Consider the following 19,817-nt stretch of genomic DNA (forward strand, 5'->3'; position numbering starts at 1 on the left):
CATAAGAATTCTATGGATGAGTGTTCGGATTCCGAACTATGTTTCGTATCTTCCTTTGAGTATTTTTTTTTATCGTACTATTCAACTATCGTTTTTGTAACCTTTTATGAGAAGCATAACCAGGATCAGTTCCTCTGTTCAGTGTGGAAAAAGTTTATTTTCTATATGTGATGTGTATTTGTACATGTGTTTGTATAAATGATAATATAACGTATTTTGAAACTACCGCAATGCAATATATTTTTGACATGTTTTAAAAGAGAAAATTATGATTTCGATTTAGGAAGTATATAATTTTAAATCGTATGGACGATAGCAAAAATACATACTGATATTATGTAATAATGTGTATTGTAGTTTTGTATACTTATATTTAGTCAAAATATGTATGTAATCTTTTTAAAAATGGGATAACATTGTATAGATAATAAATGTTTATATAGTTTAGTTAGCTAATGTAATTAAATTGCAATTGCGTAATACTAATTCTAATATTACTGTAGTCTAGTGGTGAGAGTTGGAGGTATGGCTTTGAAGGTTCGAACCCCGTTAGTTATTTTTTCCAATGAAGGAAAAATGACAAAATTAATCTTATTCTTCCTTCAAAAATCGACCTCTTCAAAATCCTAGCCCGCCACCCGTTAATTTTTTCACGATTTTGATCCGTTTTTCTTAATTTTCTTTTGTAAGATAGAGATACATGTTATATTCAACTATTATCAATTGATTTATATGTTAAACAAAAACAATATTTTCTATAACATTATGTGAATGTTTGGAGAATGATATTTATCAAACATGAAAATATTGGTATTGAAACATGTATGTGTCTTTTTATTGTTGACCCTTGATTTCTGCTACAACTATTGTCAGTCAATTTACCATTTCGGATGTGTAATCATGGTATGAGAATGGGTTGTTGCTCTTTCTGATTCTTAGTTAGACCACATGTCCTAATAAAAGAGAGAGAGAAAAACTTCGCAATTCTTAGCAATTAGCATTAGTGCAGAGATAGTGATCTGATTAGTATTCTTCTAACTCACTTTCCTGAATTCTCTTCTTTATGTAGATATGCATTCACAAATATGTATTCATGATTTTTGGCATTAAGAAAGTTTTACTGTAGGCAAATTTCAAAGGTTATGTGGATTTACAGTAGAAGTAACGAGATGTGAAAGTTTGTTTTCATTCTTAGCTAAGAAGCAAGACATAATAGTTGACTAAGAATTTATTCATTTATTGGTTCTAAAGTTACTACTACAACAGAGTGAATGACATTGAATAGTTTCTGCCATCATGCAGGTGAAAGATTCATAAAAGAAGTCAAAACGTCAGAGAAAACCCTATCAATGTTACAAAATCTTTTAAAAAACAAATTGAGCTTCGTTACATAAACCGGCACATCATCCCGTCCTTCAAACTGAGCTTCACACACTGATATACTAACAAAGGCTTTAGCAGCCCCTTGAGATGCTAACTGGTACGCCTTAGAGGTCACAGACCCTTGAGCTTCCTCGATCGCTTTAATGGCTCCTTCATAATCTCTCACGCAAGTCTCATATGAGGTCCTGAGCGTCGGATCAGTAGTGGTTCTCACTGCGCCTTTCATCGCCGCTAGGCTCTTATAGCCCAACAATTGCGTCTTTTGGAAGACTAAATCGAGAAGACCTTGTAGGTCGAGGGTGAATGTTGTAGGATCAGCGGTTAGCCAAGTGATGCAGAAGGGGTGGTCAATGTGCGGACTTGCGCAGAGTTGCTGAAGTAAATCTTTTGTGATTTTGTCACTCGGAGATAAAGATGAAGACAAAGGGGTGATTGATAGAAGAACGAGAAGAGGAAGAAGTGAAAATACGTTTCTTTTGACGCAAGGATAAGCCATTGTCTTGGCTGCGGAAAGATAATTATGCGTATACTTGAGAGTCTGGGAGGTTCTTATTGCATACTAATAAGTACATAGTTTTTGGATGACAATAGAAAGATATTATGAAATGTGACCCAAATTATTATTTGTTGACTCAATTAATGTGAGAACGAACGTATTTAGGGAGACAAAAAGCTTTCCTTAAAACTCCATCTTTATTGGATGTGGAAATCTTAAATGTCTAAATTCTATAATATTCTTCTTTAATTCTATATTATTCGCAATCCACCATTATTATTCAATTCATAAGTTAAGAAAAAAATCTTCGAATTATTATTCATTGCCATTTTTATAACAAAAGAAAATCTTACTTTGAGGAAATTCTTTTATTTGAAAAGATTTCAAAATCTTGGGTTATTAGTATAAATCATATCATACAAAATTCCCAAATCTAAAACATAAGAAAATTCTATGGATGAGTGTCCGAACTGTGTGTTTTGTTTATCTTCTTTTGAGTATTTTTTATCGTACTACTCAACTATCGTTTTTGAATTTTGACAATGGTAAGTATCTTGAGCATACATATGAAAAGAAACGAATCATGTCCCAAAATTTGGAAGCAAACTGAAATCATAAAACTGAACACAATCATACAGTGAAAAAATCATATCGAATTTGGTTATCCTCTTTCACCAAAACCACCGATCATACCTGATTAATCACATTTGGTTCATTGAGCATATCAAATTATTACTATAGTTGGGCCTAACCCGCAACTGAAAATCTGGAGAAGATTTAACGAATAAAAAAGAGTGGTAAAACCGTTAAAGTATTTTCTTTCAGCTCATCTCATATCCACCAGAAATTAAAAATCAAAAGTTTAAACCAAAGTCATCTTGATTTGGCTTGTCGTAGGCGGCTTTACTTCCTTCTCCCTCTCAATCCACATCTCCTAGTATACGCATCAACACACACAAAAGAAAAATCAAAACCCGAAGAACCAAGAAAGTCATCCACCGAAACAGAATCAACACCAAACCATGATGTACCTGAGGGCTTCTACATGTGAATGGGCTTGTCATAGGTAGCCATGGCAGCTTCCTTGATAGCCTCACTCATGGTGGGATGAGCGTGACAGACTCGAGCAATGTCTTCACTTGATGCATCATAGTTGATAGCTAGAACCGCCTCATGGATCAATTCTCCTGCGTTTGGTGACATAATGTGAACTCCCAAGATCTTGTCTGTCTCTTTATCAGCCAAAATCTTGACCATTCCCTCTGCTGTGTCTATGGCCTTGGCTCTGCTATTGGCCATGAATGGGAATTTTCCAACATTGTAGCTTACACCTTCTTTCTTCAGCTGCTCCTCGGTTTTACCAACCGACGCAACTTCAGGGTACGTGTAGACAACCCCAGGGACTTTGTCGTAATCCACATGCCCGTGTTTGCCTGCTATAAACTCAACACATGCAACACCATCTTCTTCGGCTTTGTGAGCCAGCATTGGTCCTGGAATCACATCTCCAATTGCATAAACGCCTGAAACATTTGTCGAGAATCTCTCGTTCACCAGAATTCTCCCGCCTTTGTCTGTCTCAACTCCGATTTTCTCTAGATCAAGTCCAGATGTGAACGGAGTTCTACCAGCTGAGACGAGGACCACATCAGCTTCTAGAGTGGTCTGTTCTCCACCTTCAGCAGGTTCCACTATGAGTTTAACACCATCTCCAGATGAATCTACCCCAACGACTTTAGTTTTGAGCATAAATTTCATCTTCTGCTTCTCTAGTGAGCGTTGAAACTGCTTGCGGATTTCACCATCCATTGCTGGTACGATATCCGCTGCAAACTCAACAACTGTGACCTCTGATCCTAGCCGTCCCCATACAGAACCCATCTCTAGCCCAATATAGCCAGCACCAATGACAATGAGTTTCTTTGGGATCTCTGTCAGAGACAGTGCCCCGGTTGATGAGACAATCTTCTTTTCATCGATGGTGATTCCAGGCAAAGACTTGACATCCGAGCCAGTTGCAACTATGATATGTTTGCCTTTCACAACCACGTTTTCTCCATCGATTGTGTCCACAGAGACTTCCGATGGGGACAGAAACTTACCATAGCCCTTAACATAGTTTACCTTGTTCTTCTTGAACAGACCTTCGACTCCACGGGTTAAATTCTTGACGGCTGTGTCTTTCTGCGCCAACATAGCAGGAAGATCTACCTCAACCGAAGAGACCTTAACACCATGGTTAGCAAAAACGTGCTTTGCTTCATGGTACATGTGAGAAGAGTGAAGAAGGGCCTAATACAGCAGAAACTAAACTAGATTATGTCATATATATTAATCAAATCTCAAACAGAGACTAACACAATCACAAAACAAAAAATGCGAGGATCGTGATCCAGCATATGCAACGAGAACAAAATATTTTCAGATATACAAAAATTCAAAGACAAATAGTTCCATTTCCGAGGAATCAAGCACAAACAGATCTGAAAAATAAATAAGTATCATCATCACACAATCATTTCTTAAACCTCGAAATTAATCTAACCTCAGATCGAATCTAAATGATGATCAACGAGCAAGTTCCACAGGAGACGAATGAAAATCGGAGAAAATTTCCGACGAATCAAGGTAATCGGAAAAGGAGTTTCTAAAATCACCTTTGAAGGAATACAGCCGACGTTAAGACAAGTACCACCGAGAGCGCCTCGCTTTTCGATACAGGTAGTCTTAAGACCGAGCTGTGCCGCTTTAATCGCCGCCACATAACCTCCAGGACCGCCGCCGATGATGACGACGTCGTTGTCGTCGGATCCTGACGAAGCGAAGCCGCGAGTGAGGGAGAAAGAGAATCTGAAAGCATCAGTGGGAGAATTAGAGATGTTTCTGGTGAGAAAGTACGCTTTTCTCCTAGCTAAGCTCGCCATCGCCATCGTTATTGTTGTTGTTGTTGTTGTTTTGTTCTTCTTCCGTCGAAGTTTCTGAGAGAGAGAGAGAGATGGAGAAGAGAGACTTTGGCTCTTTGAAAAGTCGAATAAAGACGAAAACAAAAAGGACCTCTTCGCTTTTTCCCTGATTTTTTTTTAATTTTCGTTAATCATAACTAAGAGGATCCAGAAGCAATAAGCATATTATTATGATGATATAATATAACCCTAATAATCCAAGCTGAGTGATCATATACATCATCATCATATGATCAACCACTACACAAACATATATCAAAATGGGACAAATATGTTAGTGATTTTTAAAACATATACAAAGTGAAGATGTAATGAAAGAGATATTAGACACAAAACTCTGATCACAATTTTCAAAGAAATGGGTAGAGAATTAGTTGATTAACTTAATCACCTGAATTCCTTAATCTTAATCAGTTTTTGTACATAAGTGCTCAATAATCCTACAGAATAAATAGATAAAAAATGGCTATAACACTTATGAACATTTTAACAACATAAAGAAGAAGTCCTTCATCTTCTCTTTTTGCCTTCCTTTTATTTCATCCAATATCAGAGAGATGTAATAATGTCATCAAATAATTTGGCCTTGGGAGGGTTGTTATCTCAAAACCCCATCTTTGTTGCTATAATATATACATTGTGCCCTCCTCAAGACCGCTAAAAAACCTTCATCAGTTAGCCTTCTAGCATTGTCTGTAACCGGGCTCGAGCTTCATCGGAAACACAGAACCGTATCCTTCTTCTCTGAGGAGCTGGGGATGATGAGAAGCAGATGACCACCACTGTAACGTTATCTGATGAGTCTAGCCTTAACGCTTCCCTTCCAAGTTCCATAGCGCACCTTCTAGGATCACCGTGTCTCCTAAGTCCTTGCCTGACGAAAGTAACAGCATACTGGCTTGTCATCACGTCCCAAACACCGTCACATCCCATAATCAAGAACTCGTCTTCCTCAGTTAGAATCATCTGTTGAATGTCCGGGTCTGAGATCAGAGGTGACAAAGATTCACCAAGGGGTGAAAACCTCTTTATTGACCAGTCTCCAAGAGCTCTTGTAACAGCAAGGTCACCATAGAGATACTCGCCTTCAAAGTACCCTCCTAAATCCTCTACTCGTCTCCGTTCTGGCTCAAATGTAGATTTGTGATCAAATGACATATCAACAGCTTTTCCTTTTCTGCAGAGCACCGCACGACAATCACCAACATTAGCGACCATTAAATGTCTTCCGATTACAAGAGCAGTCAATGCGGTTGTTCCGCACGAACTACTAACTATTCTTTCGTCCTCCATTGCAAGATCAGCAAGCCTATAAGCTTCCCGGTGAGATGTCTCCAGTTCTTTCAAGAAAAGAGAGTCCACAACAGAGGGCGATTGTCGAAAAACAGCATCTTCAAAGAACAAGCTCATAGCATTCTCTTTTATATACTGTGATGCGTCAGATCCACCATGGCCATCAAACACACCGTAGAAAGCCATAGGCACCGGAAATCTGTAAAAGGAAGACCCAAGATGATCTGAAAGGTCGTCTATGCATATGTGTTCATCTTCCATGTACTCCCGGTAGTCACCCTTATCTGCATAACTCCCTGAGCTTATATTTGGTACAAACTCAGTAACATGCTCTTCAATAGTAGTTGCAGAACAACTCTTGATCTGTTTGAAAACAAAGGTAACATAAGAGCTTGTTTAGTGTTAGTTGTTTTTCTCCTTCATAACATCACAAAACCATCACAGAATTCACAAAACAGAACAAATCCATGAGTAGAAGAGCAAGCGGAATTATCAAAGAATAAGACTTTATCTATCCAATCCAATTCAATTTCTAACTTCGAATTCAACGGAGAATCTAGAATGGTACGGAGTCCTAAAAAATTCAAAAGTAACAAAATTGAGATTACACAAAAAAGAGAAAAGAAACAAAAACCCAAACACATACCGATTCTAAAAGAGGCGTTTCTTCAGAGCTCGGAATATCAATACAAATTGAATCATGAATTCGAATTTCGGCAATCTGAAAGTTACTAGGATCTTTCGCAACGGAGAGATGAGACTTGACATCGATAACACTGATCTCGGCGGAATCAGCGACCATGTTTTGACTGAAAAGCATCGATTTTGCTCTTCTTATGATCTGACGGACATAGCGGATTATGAGATCTTTCCAAAGACAAAGCTGTGTGTAAAGCAGCCATGTTTGGGTCACTGAAGCTTTGCTTGTACGCATTTTAATTTTGGATAAATTACAAAAAAATGAAAACAAAATAGGTTTACCTTGATATGTTTGAGACTATATATATAAAAAATTTTGGTATAAAATTATTTCTATGATTTTTTGACAAATGTAATAAACTTTATTTATTTTTATACGTTTCTGGTAAAAATATCTTATTGTAAATACTATATTTAGGTGTTTTTAAATGCTTGTGTGTTCACACTAATTTTTCAAACCAAATATTAAATAAGTGTTAAATACAAATTAAGACAAAAGATTAATGAATAATTAATTTGTCTAATGGTGATTAGTGAGCAACACGTGGGAAACATGAGTGAGTGCAAGCTTTCAAACCAATTAGGCCTCTTTACCAATACACCGCCACCATTACACATGGTTCTTTTACACTCCTAATTTTTTTATGTAGTGTACTTGTATGTCTAGGTAAAGTTACACGTAAACAATCAAATTTTCTCTGAGTGACAATTTTTTTTTCTTTTTTCACAAGTGTTCTTTATTCATATTACAAAGCCAAATCATATGCCATTATTTTACAAAACCAAAAGAAACAGGCCGAAAGAAACAGGCCATATTATACAAAGAAAAAATACAATAAAACAAAGTGAAAGCCCAAAAGCCCAAACAGAAACCCTTTCACTGAAAAAACGGTGTTGTAAACAGCACATAGAACACGTGGCAAGAGGGAACCAGATTTGATGACACGTGAGAAGTCGAAGAAGAGAGAGTTTCCGATCACCAGAATGATGTGACGCCGGAAAGTTTTAATTCCGATTGAAACCACCGGAAAATTGCTCAACTTTTGCAGCAACAAAACTCAATCTTCGCCCAAAAAATTTAAAGCGAAATCCCAAGTTAGCTTTGATGAGAATACTTTCTAATTGAAGCAATTCTGTAATACTTCTGCATCTTCAAACAATAACTTTATAATCTTCAGAAAAGGAATTTATCACCAACCGAGGCTTGCTTTTATTAACCTAATTCGAATCCAATAAACTAGACGATGTCTAATAACCAAAGGCAGAACTTCAGTCAATCGGACTGTCTTTTCTTCAGATCTGAAGCCAAAAAAAAACTCAAAGTGCGTGAGAGCCGACCGATCTCGCTACAGAAACCGATAACGTCGGAGTTAAACCAGCCAAACTTGTTTTAAAAGCCAAAAGTTGCTGGAAAGGAGCCAGCCAACGATAGTGATGAAGCCATCGATGCTGGAAGAAAAGCCAGCCAACACCACTGAGAAAGCTGACCGTTGCCGGAAAAGAGAAAAAAACGTAATAAAAACTTTCTCTCTCTCAGTGACAATTATTTAGTTTTATACTTCTATTTATAATTGAATAGTTTTGAATTTTATTTGCAGAAACTTTATATTTTTTTTTATATTAACTATAAAGGTAAAGGATACTTCTGTATATTATTCAAAGCAAACGGCGACTTAATATGCTTATCTTGGTACTTGACTTTTTAAATTTGGGGACATATTAATTTCATTTTCTTAAAATTTGTAAATTATTCAAAGCAAATTAAACAAAAATAGTAATTAATATTGAGAAATTTCATATGAGTTTAACAAAAATAAGTCTTTCAAAAGAACATGTTATATAGAACGAAAGTACTAAAATGAACGAAACACAGAGACATTGATATAGTAATTTTGCCTTTATCGTCAAACTCGTAACCATTTCTTGCTGCACATCATAGCGTTAGCAACTTTGGATTTCATGGAGACAACAAACTCAGGGGGCTCTCGTCTGTCCACAACATAAGCATCGTAAGACTCAGCACGTGAGATTGGAATTGAGAGAATGTCACGTGCTACTCGGGAGAGGATTGGATACTTTTGGCTCTCTTCTTTCCACCATTCCAACGCTTTGAAGTCTTTGTTCCACTTCATAACCGGCTCTTTGAGGTAGGAATCAAGCTCTGATTCTTGAAGCTCTATTGGAGATCCTTCAAACTTGATATATTCTTGAAACAAAACAAACTTCTCGTATGCATCAGGCTTCTTCTCTTCCTTAACCTTATGTTCTTCTTCTTTACCTTCTTCATCATTGCCATCTTTTTCTTCTTCTTCTTCTTCTCCTCCTTCATCATCATCGTATTCATCTTCATCATATTCTTCATCTTCTTCTTCTTCTTCGTCTTCAGAGTCAATAGAAGCAACCGAGCATATTGGTTTCTGACAGATATCGCTAGCTGCATAGCGAGCATACAGATTGCGTAAATAGTCCAAAACAGTTGCAGCTTTTGAACCTTCAACATTGACTTCCTTCTTTGAGCAGTAAAACTCAAGATAATTCATCTTAAACCGAGGGTCCAATACAGAAGCAGTAGCCAAAACCAGAAACATATTGTTCCAATACTTATCAAACCTCTCCAATATCTGCTTAGCTTTGCAGAGAAAGTAATCACTATCAGCACTCGGAAGCTCTTGATTCAACATTACCTTCAGCTCAGCAAGAAGGTGGAAGTAGACGTTAGATGTGGAATACTCTCCTTCGAAAAGCTCCTTTGCCACTTTATAGATGCAATCAGTGAGTTTGCAAAAAGTTTGAATCTTAATCCAATCTTCATCAGATGGTTTGTCATAATCATCGTAAATCTCATCCTTTGAGAATGCATCCTCAGACTTCAAGACTACAGCTTGTTGCAGATGAAACAACGAGACGTTCCAGGTGGTTGCTGAACATCTTCCCCATCCAACCAACATACGCACATCTTCCAGCAGCGACGAGCTTAATTCACTCAACACATCATCAACCATTAACCGGAAAAGATCAGAGCAACAATAGACTAGAGAAACCCGTGGATTGAACTGATTGTTCCCTATCTCCTCTATCCATTTCCTGAAAGGATCCAACGTTTCTTCATCAAAATCCTCACTGTTAGGCAGTAGAAGAGTAGAGACCTTGTTCTCAATCTCAAAATCCTGAACAGCGTTCCTGAAAGGGTAAACATAACCATCATCCATAGGTATTTCCTGGTCAGTAGTGTTAGTGTAGGCCAAGATCCTTTTCTTCATCTTCCAGTTATCATCGACGAAATGAGCAGTCAAACAGACGAAATCCTCATGCAAAACAGGGCCTCTTATGTGGTCCCTAGCCCCCCAGCCATTACCAAGAAGCATCCATTCATAAGAGAGGTTTAATTGTCCTTGAAAACTCTTGAAAAAATTCTTAGCTTTCTCTTTACATTCCTCGTAGATCTCAAAAACTTCATTCTCGACTTTAGAAACACTAGGAGGATACTTGGGGTCCCCGAGGAAGCTCATAAACTTTGCAAAGGAACGGGTGTTAATGGTCTTAGGATTAACATCAGCAGCAATGAACCACTTGGCCATAGCGTTGTGAGCTTCTTTCTCCTCATCAACAACAAGAGAATCGTCCAACTTTAGTTTCTTCCTCATATCTAAATAAAATGAACCATATTAGTATATATCTCACTCAATCCCATAAGCAGAGAAAACAAAACTTTTGGAATCAGTACATATGGACACATATACAAACACATACAGGTCGTAGATCAGAAAGTAAAATCAAACAAGACAGATCAGAACAGAAAAACCCTAGAAATTAGGCGTTGTCAACGAGAAGACAGTACATGTGTACAATAGCGGAGACGCTGAAATGAAAAAGAGGAGAAGAGATTAGAACCTGAAGAGGAGCCGGAGGCGAGGTCATCGTTATCCAAGCAACGTTGCTGCTGGTTTGAGGAAGACGTACGGTACGGGGAGAGAGGATTTAGGGTTTTCGATTTATGGAGAAAATAAAAAGACGATTTTCAATGTTTAAATCTTTCTAATATCTTATTTATCATTTAGGCGGGAATGCTACTGGAGCTATTTACGTACGTGGCCTCTTTTTATTGGATATTTTCTTTTCTTTTCCGATGAGATTATTTCGAATATTATCATTCCATTTTGTGTTGGGTTTAATTTCTTAAGTTATTAAATGACAAATGATAACTTTGCCTTGATTTTATATGGATACAAAATATATTTCTGTTAGACGAATTTAAAGTTTTATAAAAAAAAAAACAGTAAACTATATGTAAAGTCTCTATAAATAGCTACCAAATACCAATATTCCCCACAATAATGATTGATGAATAGAGTTTTGGTGATGCAAATGCAGATGTATGTAAGTAGATGTAACAGGTGGTTTAGTGTGAGAAAAACATAGGAAGGTGATTCGATCAAAAAAAGTTCAGGAAAAACGTCTCATCTAATAGAAACTGGACTAGAAAATTGTGATTTTAACCAAAACAAGGTTCTCATTGTTACTGATCTAGAAATGGAAAACGGACTAAATAAAAAAAAAAAAATACAGAAATATGAGATTGGAACATCACTGACGAGAAGTGGCCAATAATCGGACTGATCCTTGTGCACAAGTACAAGTACATGTAACTCTCTTGATGAAGTTGTTTAGGTACATGTATATCATCAATACATTTACCAATGATTCGTCTCAGACTTATTAGTCACCCATAATTCCTTTTTTTTCTTTATGGAACAGAAGAAAGTCGTCTATGAAACAACATGAACATATATGGATAGTACATATATTTGTGTTGAGATACAATTAAAATGTCACAACTTTAGGGCTTTAATTAAGATCTATTTTGCAAGACTTAAATAAAGCGATTTGGTAGAACAAAAAAAAAAAGCAAGTTGAAACAAAGGGAGCTTTTACAAGTTGCAAATGAAATTATATTTTCACCAACCTTCTTATACTCTTTTGCTAATTAGCCTTTTACTGTTTTGTTTTCGGTATTCATATGCTTACACATTCTGTATTTATGAAAAAAAGTTACCGAGGAGGCGAGGAGGATTGATAGCTCACTAAGCAGCCATGAACAACGTATTTGAGAAAGATCACTAAAATGTAATTTCAAATGTAAAGAGTGATACATAAAAGAAAAAAGCAAAGAAAAAAATTCAGCTACTTTGTTTATTAACTAAACAGAATCAACCATACATATTTTATGATTAACTAATATCATTAGAAAAAAATACTAGGTAATTAAATTGATTATTAATTTTTTTCCTCTAGATTTTGAGGATTAATTACTTAAATTACCTCACTAAAATTGAACCAAACTTGGAACATAACTGACGAGAAATGAACAACAACCTTTTGGTTTCTGTGCAATCTCTTGATGAACTTGTATACCCTCTTTAGCAAAGTAAATTATAGTCTTCCTTTCAATGTGACGAATCTTTGAAGAACACACGACCATTTTATTCTCCTCGTCCACCAAGAAACTCAACGGCTCACTTGTTAATGTAACTTTACCAAAATCTACTACTAAGAAGTTGCTCCAAGACAAGTCTTTGTCCGCATCGATCTTAGTTTTGGTCACCCATATATTCATCTTTATTGAAGATGTATCAAACCTTTGTTGTAACAAGGCAAGTTTCTCTTGTCTAACAACTGATAGAACCGCAATTTGATCATCGTTCTGAGAAGGAAACGATAGACGTAGGAATCTCTCTGTTGTGAAATCAAACTTGAGTATGAATTTGCTTTCTTTATCTGAAGCAACAAAATAAGCATTTCCCTTCAAATTCACGCCATTTGAGCGTATGAAACAAACAGGAGAGATGTCATCAAGAATTCTCCATGAATCAGAGTTGAACTCATAGATTTTAAACTTAATTACCAAGAGAATAAGCTGGGGATCTGAGAAAATAGTCATAAGTCAAAATTTTGTAGTTATCGCAAGATTTGTTGTTGTTGTTGTTGTTTCCATATCCTAAAACATAACTGTTCTTGAACACATTCTTGATTTGGATCCACCTGGTTTGACCAGTACAAGGGTTCCAAACCACGAGTCTAGTCTTGTCCTTGGTAGCGCACAATAATAAACCATCGCAGTGAGAGATAATACCAAGTATCTTATCATGTTCAGGATCATTTAGCTCGTAAAGTTTACGTTCAACACCAATGGATGGATCAAAGCTGTTTTGGATTCCACGGAGATTGATGCTATGAACCAAAGTATTCATCTCTGTCACTGAATAATCCCCAAGATTATTAAAGATCACATGCGTTGCTGCTTTACCCAAGTTCTTCTTGACGAATATCGGATCTCTAAATAAAGCGTACCATCGTTTGCAAGTAGTTTGCAATTCTTTTAGAAATGTGGCAGGAACCCTAGAGAGTATTTCCGATTCTAAATCAGGTGGAAGATAAGCAAACATCATTGTTTGTTTATCTCTTGTGATTTCTAGTCTGACCTCCCTATGAAGAAGATTGCAACAGGACTGCAAATAGAATTAAGGGTTTTTACATTAACAACTTGTCTAATAAATAGAGAGGGTATATAACTGTGTAATGCAATCAAGCATTTAAAGTTATTTTAAAATAACAAATCATATTTATTCAATTATGAATTTTTACAAAGTTATAATATTCAGTGTAATTGATTAAACTATTGATTTGTTGTATTTTAAATCTATTCTTATTGGAAACAGTACATTATATTTTAATGACTTTAAAGAAGAAGAAACTATATATTTCCCTATATTTATTATGATTTGATGTGTTAGAGTTTGGAGTAAGATTTTTTATGATCAATATATTTATTATATAGGAGAAGAGAATCTATGTATGTTTATTTTATTTTTCTATTAGACAAAATGAGACAACTTTAACTTTTCATGGTTTTTAATTAGTTTTGATAACAGTTAAAAATAAACAAATATGAAAGTAAAAGTTTGAGCACAAAAAGAAATTAAAATAAAAGTAAGAGATATTTATCGAGAAAAAACAATTGAGTATTGGAATTTTTTTTTTTGGTGGGAATAAGTATTGGATTTTTACTAATTTGGTTTGAAATTTTTCTTAGTTTAAAAATACAAAGATCTAAATCGCATGGTTTTAAATTCATTTAAAAACTTTATTAAAGATATAAATCCAAATCATTTAAAATAGAAGATTGAAATAATTTTGTCAATTATATTGAGGAGAATGGTCCCAAAGAAAAAAGTCTGTCCAGCTTTCTTGCTGATCAAGTTTGTTTTTTTACGCTTAAAATTAATGATTTACTCAGGTTTTCTAATGATTATTGACTTACGTTTGTTGATATTTCTCTCAAAATCTCTGCTTAAAGGGTTTTCTTAAGTGCAAACTGTTCTATTGGTAAGAGAAATCATGTATGGTGTTAAAAACATATTCCTGGAACTAGAATCCAAAAACGATCTGGAGATCAAACACGGTCTTGAAACTGCTTTGATGTTCTCAATAAGCATTCAATCCAAATAGAAAATATGTTCGGGTAAGTTCATTAGATCACCGATCCAATTACCAAAGCAAAGTAGGTGAACAAAAGGAAGTTTTATTTAGTTACTCTGCTTATCAAAACTAAATAGAAACAGCTCCTATTATGTGATTCGTTTGACCACAAGGAAAACCAAGAAAGAAACTACAGTAAGTTGATTTGTGTTACCTTTTTTTGCTTTCATTTTCCTCTGGCCTTTAATTTGGAAGTGTCTTTCTGAATGTGAACCAAATTTGGAGCATAACTGACGAGTTATTCTTGACGAATATCGGATCTATGCGTGCAACTATGCGTTCAATGTCTACTCTCTCTTGTCCAGGTTTCTTGCTAATCAAGTTTAGGGCGTTTGGTTTCTCAAATTGCATTTGATTCTTGATTTGCGTTTGTTGAATTCTCTTTCAGTTTCTCGTCGTTACGGAGTTTTCATTGCATGACTTCACTGGGATTGACCAATGTTCTGAAATTACTCAAGAAAATGCACTGTCAGAGTCGTCAAGGAATATTTCTGCTACAAGAAAGATTTCAAACCTCTAAGACAAGATTTTTTGCATTCTGTAGAAACTTCATTCAAGCATTTTGTGATGTCTGTCATTCTTTAAGGAACCTTAAAAGCAAATTCCACATGCGGTGAATGTGGGTGTTTGACCTATATTCCTTTTGCATTAATACGATATCTATTAGGGAATGTATCATTGAAGTCAAATGAACTACAAAAGATTTTTGTTTGCTTTTACTTTTCATAGCCAAAGTAAGACTTGTAAAGCTCTAACGTATGTTGAAGTGGTTCATTACTCCACCACATAATTTGGATATGCGGTTAGATTTGAGTTTCGCGTACATTGTGTTAAGGCTTCTTGCCAAGTTTGCCTCCTTTGATACTTTGACGTCTTTCGAATCAATTAGACTCCTGAGTTTACCTGAAAACTCCATAGATGGTTCAAATCTGTCGTCAATTCCATGGCGATTGACGCTAATTGAGTGAACCCTATCATTCATCAGTAACATCACTTCCCTCGCTGATTTACACAAGTTCTTCTTCACGAATCTCGGATCTCTGAACAAAGCGTACCATCGTTTGCAAATAGTCTTCCATTTCGCTAGAGACTTCGCCGGAACCCTAGAGAGTATTTCCGATTCCAATTCGTCTGGAAGATTGGGAATCGTTGTCATCATCGTCTTTTTTGAAGAAGAACTGGGATAAGGGAAAGGTAAGTAGAAAAGCTTTTCTTATTGATCTTTATCTGATAGTGAATTTCGATTACAACTGAGGTACTTTATATAGACTACTCATTATAGGGTTTCTCTTTTTACAGCTGTTAATCTTGTCATCAACAAAGAGCCATGAGAGCTTCATAACGGTTAGATAGTATCATTTGGCTGTCTCCTTGAACATATGCTTTTGCCATGAGAGTGAAGCTTGACTTTTGTTGAATGTCGGGGCTTGAAATATGTGGGCTTCTTTTCAATCGTTTTGGGCCTTTGTAATGTTTCTGAGCCCATCTTCACTTTATCTTCCTCATTCCTCTGTTTCTCTTTCGTCGATTCTAGCTTGATTGGTATTGTTGTGCTGATATATTTCAAAAGCAAACAAGAGAAACAAAGGTAAGTTCTATCAGCTAAATAGAAACAATCCCTACCAATGATTGACGAATCTCGTTGAAAGGAACATGACCGAAAGAAAAAGCAAGATAAAAGCTAAGGCAATTCATTTGACTAACCTTTTGCCGTTTCCTTTTCCTTTACACTTCGACTATGGGTGCATCTTTCTCAATGTGAACCAGATTTGGAACATAACTGACGAGAAATGGCCAATTGTGGGATGTTTCCGTTGAAACTTCATCATAGACGAATTCATCTACACCTTCTCCAACAATGTAGATTCTTCTCCTATCTTCATCTTCCGTGTCTGTATCAGAACACACTGCGTCAGAACACACTGCCACTTTTTTCTCCTCGTCCAACAGGAAACTCGTTACACTTGGTAGATTATCGTCAGCAAGTTCCTCTACTAAGATGTTGCTCCACGACAAGTCTTTGCCCTCACCGATCTTAGTATCGGTCACCCATATCTTTATCTTAGAATATTTCAAACCATGAACCCTATGGTCGAACTGCTGTAACAAAGCAAGCTTCTCTTCTCCAACAACAGACACAACCACACTCTTATTATCACGATCCCTCTGAAAATTAAGGGGAAGACATAGACGTGCAAATCTCTCCGTTGCAAAATCAAACCTGAGTATGAATTTACCCTTGGGAGTTTCTCTTTTATCTGAAGCATACCAGTAAGCACTTTCCTTCAAAGCCACGCCATTACATTCTATGAAACAATTTGCAGTGACGCCATCAAGAACCCTCCATGAACTAGAACTAAAATCATAGATTTCAGACACTGGTTTTTTCTGATTGTCATCGCAACACCTCAAGATTTTGTAGCTATGTAAAGAAGATGATTTGTCGTCACCACATCCTAGAGCATATATATCATCACTATCGTAACGAGTTCTAGGTATGATCCATGTGATTTGACCGGTACAGGGGTTCCAAACTACGAGTCTACAGTTCATTGTGGCGCATAAGAACAAACCATTGCAGTGATGGATTCGAAATATTTCCAAATCTGAACCTTCGGGTATGGTGAGTGTACCTGTAAAATCCATGGATACCGAATAGCCTTTTGGAATTCCATGGATATCTACGCTAATCGAATTAACCTCATGATTCATCAGAAACACCGTCTCCCTTGCTGCTTTACCCAACTTCTTCTCGACGAATTTCGGATCTTTGAACAAAGCGTACCATTTTTTGCAAGTGGTTTTCAGTTTCGGTATAGACTTGGTCGGAAGTCTAGAGAGTATCTCCGGTAACAAATCGTATGGAAGATCGGAAATCGTCGTCATTTTCTCGTGATTTCTGATCTCAGTCTCTAGAGGAAGAAATACGGCAAATGGAGATTAAGAAGATACTATTACTGTTTCTTATTGGGCTTTTGTTACTTTTAGCCCAACATAGTTTCATTATGTGGTGTTTTCTCCTGTCAGATCATAAGTTAACATGATTTTAAAGGTTACCAATCCTGCAATCCATCAAGTTCTTGCTGGTCAATCTATCAAAATAGTCTTTGAAACGTAGGATAGAGAAATTAGATAAAGCATACAGTAGAGGATTAAAACATACACTACTTCTCAATAAAAGATCAAGGACACACAACATGAAACTCAGGTTCGAACCATTACTTTGGTGACCAGAAACATAGTTTGGAAGGAACTGAGAACTTTTGAGTTACTGAGTTTTCACAAAAGCCATAGCATTTAATATTCGTACCATATTTTCCCATATCAAAATCGTGGCCAGCTCTCGCTGCACATCATGGCGTTCACAAGTTTGGCCTCCATGGAGACGATAAAATCAGGACACTCTCTCTTGTCAGCAACATAAGCACGGTGCGATGTTCCACGAGTGATTGGAATGGAGAGAATGTCACGAGCTACTCCGGAGAGGATCGGGTACTTTGAGTTCTCTTCTCTCCACCATTCCAATGCATTGAAGTCCTTTTTCCACTCCATAACTGGTTCCTTGAGATAAGAATCAAGTTCTGATTCTTGAAACTCCCTTGAAGATCCTTCATACTTGAGAAATTCTTGAAACAAAACAAAATCCTTGTATCCATCAGGCTTCTTCTCCTTCTCCTCTTCTTCTTCATCTTCATCTTCTTCGTCAAACAGAAACTTAAACAAACCACTGGAATTTGGGTTCATCGAAGCATCCGGACGTTTTGGTAGTGGACTGATATCACTAGCTGCATAGCGAGCATATAGACCACGTAAATAGTCCACAACAGTTTCAGCTTTTGAACCGTCATCACTAACTTCATTCTTTGAGCAGTAAAACTGAAGATAGTTCAACTTGAACCGAGGGTCTAAAACAGAAGCAGTTGCCATAACCAGGAACATATCATTCCAGTACTTATCAAACCTCTTCACTATCTCCTTTGCTTTGCTGAGAAAGTAATCATTATCACCGTTCTTGAGCTCCTTGTTTAGCATGACCTTTAGCTCAGCGAGAAGGTGAAAGTAGACATTAGATGTTGGATACTCTCCATCAAAAAGCTCCTTTGCAACTTTATAAATGCAACCCGCGAGTTTGCAAAAAGTTTTGATCTTGATCCATTCTTCATCAGATGGTTGTTCATAATCCTGATAATCCTCTTCCTCTTCAAATACATTCGTAGCTTCCATATCAACAGCTTTTTGCAGATTATACAACGTGACATCCCAATTGGTCGGTACCATTCTTCCCCAACCAACCAACAACCGAACACGACCCATCAGCCATATGTTTATGTCCTTAAACATATCATCAACCATTAACCGGAAAATATCAGAGCAGCAATAGATGAGAAACACACGAGAATCGATCAGATTTTTCCCTTTCTCTTCAATCCATTTTCTAAAATCATCAAACGCTTTAACACCAAGATCACCATAGTTAGGCATTAGAAGAGTCGAGACCTTGCTCTCAATCTCATAATCCAGAATAACATTCTTAATAGAATCAACATAAATGTCTTTCAAACACAAAGACGCACGAGGATGATACCCCAAGATCCATTTCTTCATCTTCCAGTTTTCATCAGCAAAACAGGCACTAATACCGATAAAATCCTCGTTCAAAATAGGTTCATCAATGTCATCACTTGTCCAAAACCATTCATAACAGAGTGTTAATTTCCCTTCTCCATCCTTCAGCATTTTCTTGACCTTTTCTTTACCTTCTTCGTGCATCTCCAGAATTGCGCTCTTGAGTTTAGAAGTATCGAGCGAAAAATCCGGGCACACAGTATGAATCATTTCAGGAATGACAGAGTTCTCGTCAGAAGGATTAATCCCATAACCAATAGCAACCTTAGCCATAGATCTATAACGACGTTTCTCCTCCTCCTGAGCCTCATCATCGACAGAATCATCCAGCTTTTGTTTCTTTTTCATATCTAAAATCACCATGATGCAATAGTGTTAAGATATAGTAAAGACACAGAGAGGTAGATTCACAGACACATCATTGTCAAGTTAAAATAACAAAAGGGACAGAGATCAGAGTAAATCCTAAAAATTGGGATAAAATCTATAGAAAGAATCAGACTCTATCTCTCTAGAGAAGAAATAAGAACCTGAGCCGGAGCCGGAGGCGAGATTAGCATTGTCCATAGCAACTGTTTGGGAGGAGAGGAGACGAACGGTACGGAGAGAGAATTAGGGAATTTCGAATTAAAGGAAGAAGAGACGATTCCAGTTTTCAATGTAGGCTAGAGTCTTAGTGATGATTTTGGCGGGAAATGCCACTGGAGTCTGAAGCTATAACCACGTAGGATATTATTTATTCCCTCTGAGACGAGTAAAATCTACGGTTGGTAATGGACGGATGAGATTGTTTTAAATATCTACGTGCAAATATAAATGGG

General features: G+C 36.6%; 7 protein-coding genes, 1 non-coding gene and 2 pseudogenes across 13 annotated transcripts; 1 reads left to right on the top strand and 9 right to left on the bottom strand.

Annotated features, from left to right (window-relative positions):
- Window positions 1–1,275: 1,275 nt before the first annotated feature.
- On the bottom strand, window positions 1,276–1,879 carry AT3G17230 (plant invertase/pectin methylesterase inhibitor superfamily protein; the record flags this gene model as incomplete). Its single annotated transcript, NM_112600.2, has 1 exon — window positions 1,276–1,879. One exon carries the CDS (start codon window positions 1,877–1,879, stop codon window positions 1,295–1,297), a length of 585 nt encoding a protein of 194 aa, NP_188349.2. The 3' UTR covers window positions 1,276–1,294.
- A 426-nt stretch (window positions 1,880–2,305) lies between these two features.
- Window positions 2,306–4,975, bottom strand: mtLPD2 (lipoamide dehydrogenase 2). Of its 3 annotated transcripts, none has more exons than NM_180674.4 (3): window positions 4,537–4,975; window positions 2,911–4,171; window positions 2,306–2,813 (listed from the first exon to the last, which is right to left on the bottom strand). In NM_180674.4, exons 1-2 carry the CDS (start codon window positions 4,807–4,809, stop codon window positions 2,921–2,923), a joined length of 1,524 nt encoding a protein of 507 aa, NP_851005.1. In that variant the 5' UTR covers window positions 4,810–4,975; the 3' UTR covers window positions 2,306–2,813; window positions 2,911–2,920. The 3 variants fall into 3 exon arrangements, with proteins under 3 accessions (NP_851005.1, NP_566570.3, NP_566571.1); NM_112601.3 differs by having other exon boundaries at window positions 2,520–2,810; window positions 4,537–4,892; NM_112602.2 differs by lacking the exon at window positions 2,306–2,813 and having other exon boundaries at window positions 4,150–4,859.
- Window positions 4,976–5,192: 217 nt separating this feature from the next.
- AT3G17250 (Protein phosphatase 2C family protein) lies at window positions 5,193–7,161 on the bottom strand. The gene is made up of 2 exons (NM_112603.3): window positions 6,782–7,161; window positions 5,193–6,498 (listed from the first exon to the last, which is right to left on the bottom strand). The coding sequence occupies exons 1-2, from the start codon at window positions 7,067–7,069 to the stop codon at window positions 5,518–5,520; spliced, it is 1,269 nt and encodes a 422-aa protein (NP_188351.2). The 5' UTR covers window positions 7,070–7,161; the 3' UTR covers window positions 5,193–5,517.
- Window positions 7,162–7,548: 387 nt separating this feature from the next.
- AT3G00350 lies at window positions 7,549–8,378 on the top strand. Its single transcript, NR_143803.1, has one exon. It is a non-coding gene; the product is annotated as an uncharacterized misc_RNA (transcript).
- A 339-nt stretch (window positions 8,379–8,717) lies between these two features.
- On the bottom strand, window positions 8,718–10,478 carry AT3G17260 (annotated as a pseudogene; the record flags this gene model as incomplete). Its single annotated transcript has 1 exon — window positions 8,718–10,478.
- A 166-nt stretch (window positions 10,479–10,644) lies between these two features.
- Window positions 10,645–10,752, bottom strand: AT3G17261 (uncharacterized protein; the record flags this gene model as incomplete). Its single annotated transcript, NM_001125177.1, has 1 exon — window positions 10,645–10,752. One exon carries the CDS (start codon window positions 10,750–10,752, stop codon window positions 10,645–10,647), a length of 108 nt encoding a protein of 35 aa, NP_001118649.1.
- Window positions 10,753–12,157: 1,405 nt separating this feature from the next.
- Window positions 12,158–13,280, bottom strand: AT3G17265 (F-box and associated interaction domains-containing protein; the record flags this gene model as incomplete). Its single annotated transcript, NM_180271.1, has 2 exons — window positions 12,158–12,756; window positions 12,842–13,280. The coding sequence occupies 2 exons, from the start codon at window positions 13,278–13,280 to the stop codon at window positions 12,158–12,160; spliced, it is 1,038 nt and encodes a 345-aa protein (NP_850602.1).
- Window positions 13,281–15,121: 1,841 nt separating this feature from the next.
- On the bottom strand, window positions 15,122–15,529 carry AT3G17270 (F-box/associated interaction domain protein; the record flags this gene model as incomplete). The annotated part of the gene is made up of 1 exon (NM_112605.2): window positions 15,122–15,529. One exon carries the CDS (start codon window positions 15,527–15,529, stop codon window positions 15,122–15,124), a length of 408 nt encoding a protein of 135 aa, NP_188353.2.
- Window positions 15,530–15,577: 48 nt separating this feature from the next.
- AT3G17280 (F-box and associated interaction domains-containing protein) lies at window positions 15,578–17,287 on the bottom strand (the record flags this gene model as incomplete). 2 transcript variants are annotated; one of them, NM_001338280.1, is made up of 2 exons in its annotated part: window positions 15,578–15,923; window positions 16,075–17,287. In NM_001338280.1, the coding sequence occupies one exon, from the start codon at window positions 17,254–17,256 to the stop codon at window positions 16,096–16,098; it is 1,161 nt and encodes a 386-aa protein (NP_001319575.1). The 2 variants fall into 2 exon arrangements, with proteins under 2 accessions (NP_001319575.1, NP_188354.1); NM_112606.1 differs by lacking the exon at window positions 15,578–15,923 and having other exon boundaries at window positions 16,096–17,256.
- Window positions 17,288–17,694: 407 nt separating this feature from the next.
- On the bottom strand, window positions 17,695–19,359 carry AT3G17290 (annotated as a pseudogene; the record flags this gene model as incomplete). Its single annotated transcript has 1 exon — window positions 17,695–19,359.
- Between the last annotated feature and the right edge of the window lie 458 nt (window positions 19,360–19,817).

Source organism: Arabidopsis thaliana, chromosome 3, assembly GCF_000001735.4.
Source record: "Arabidopsis thaliana chromosome 3, partial sequence".
NCBI lineage: Eukaryota > Viridiplantae > Streptophyta > Magnoliopsida > Brassicales > Brassicaceae > Arabidopsis > Arabidopsis thaliana.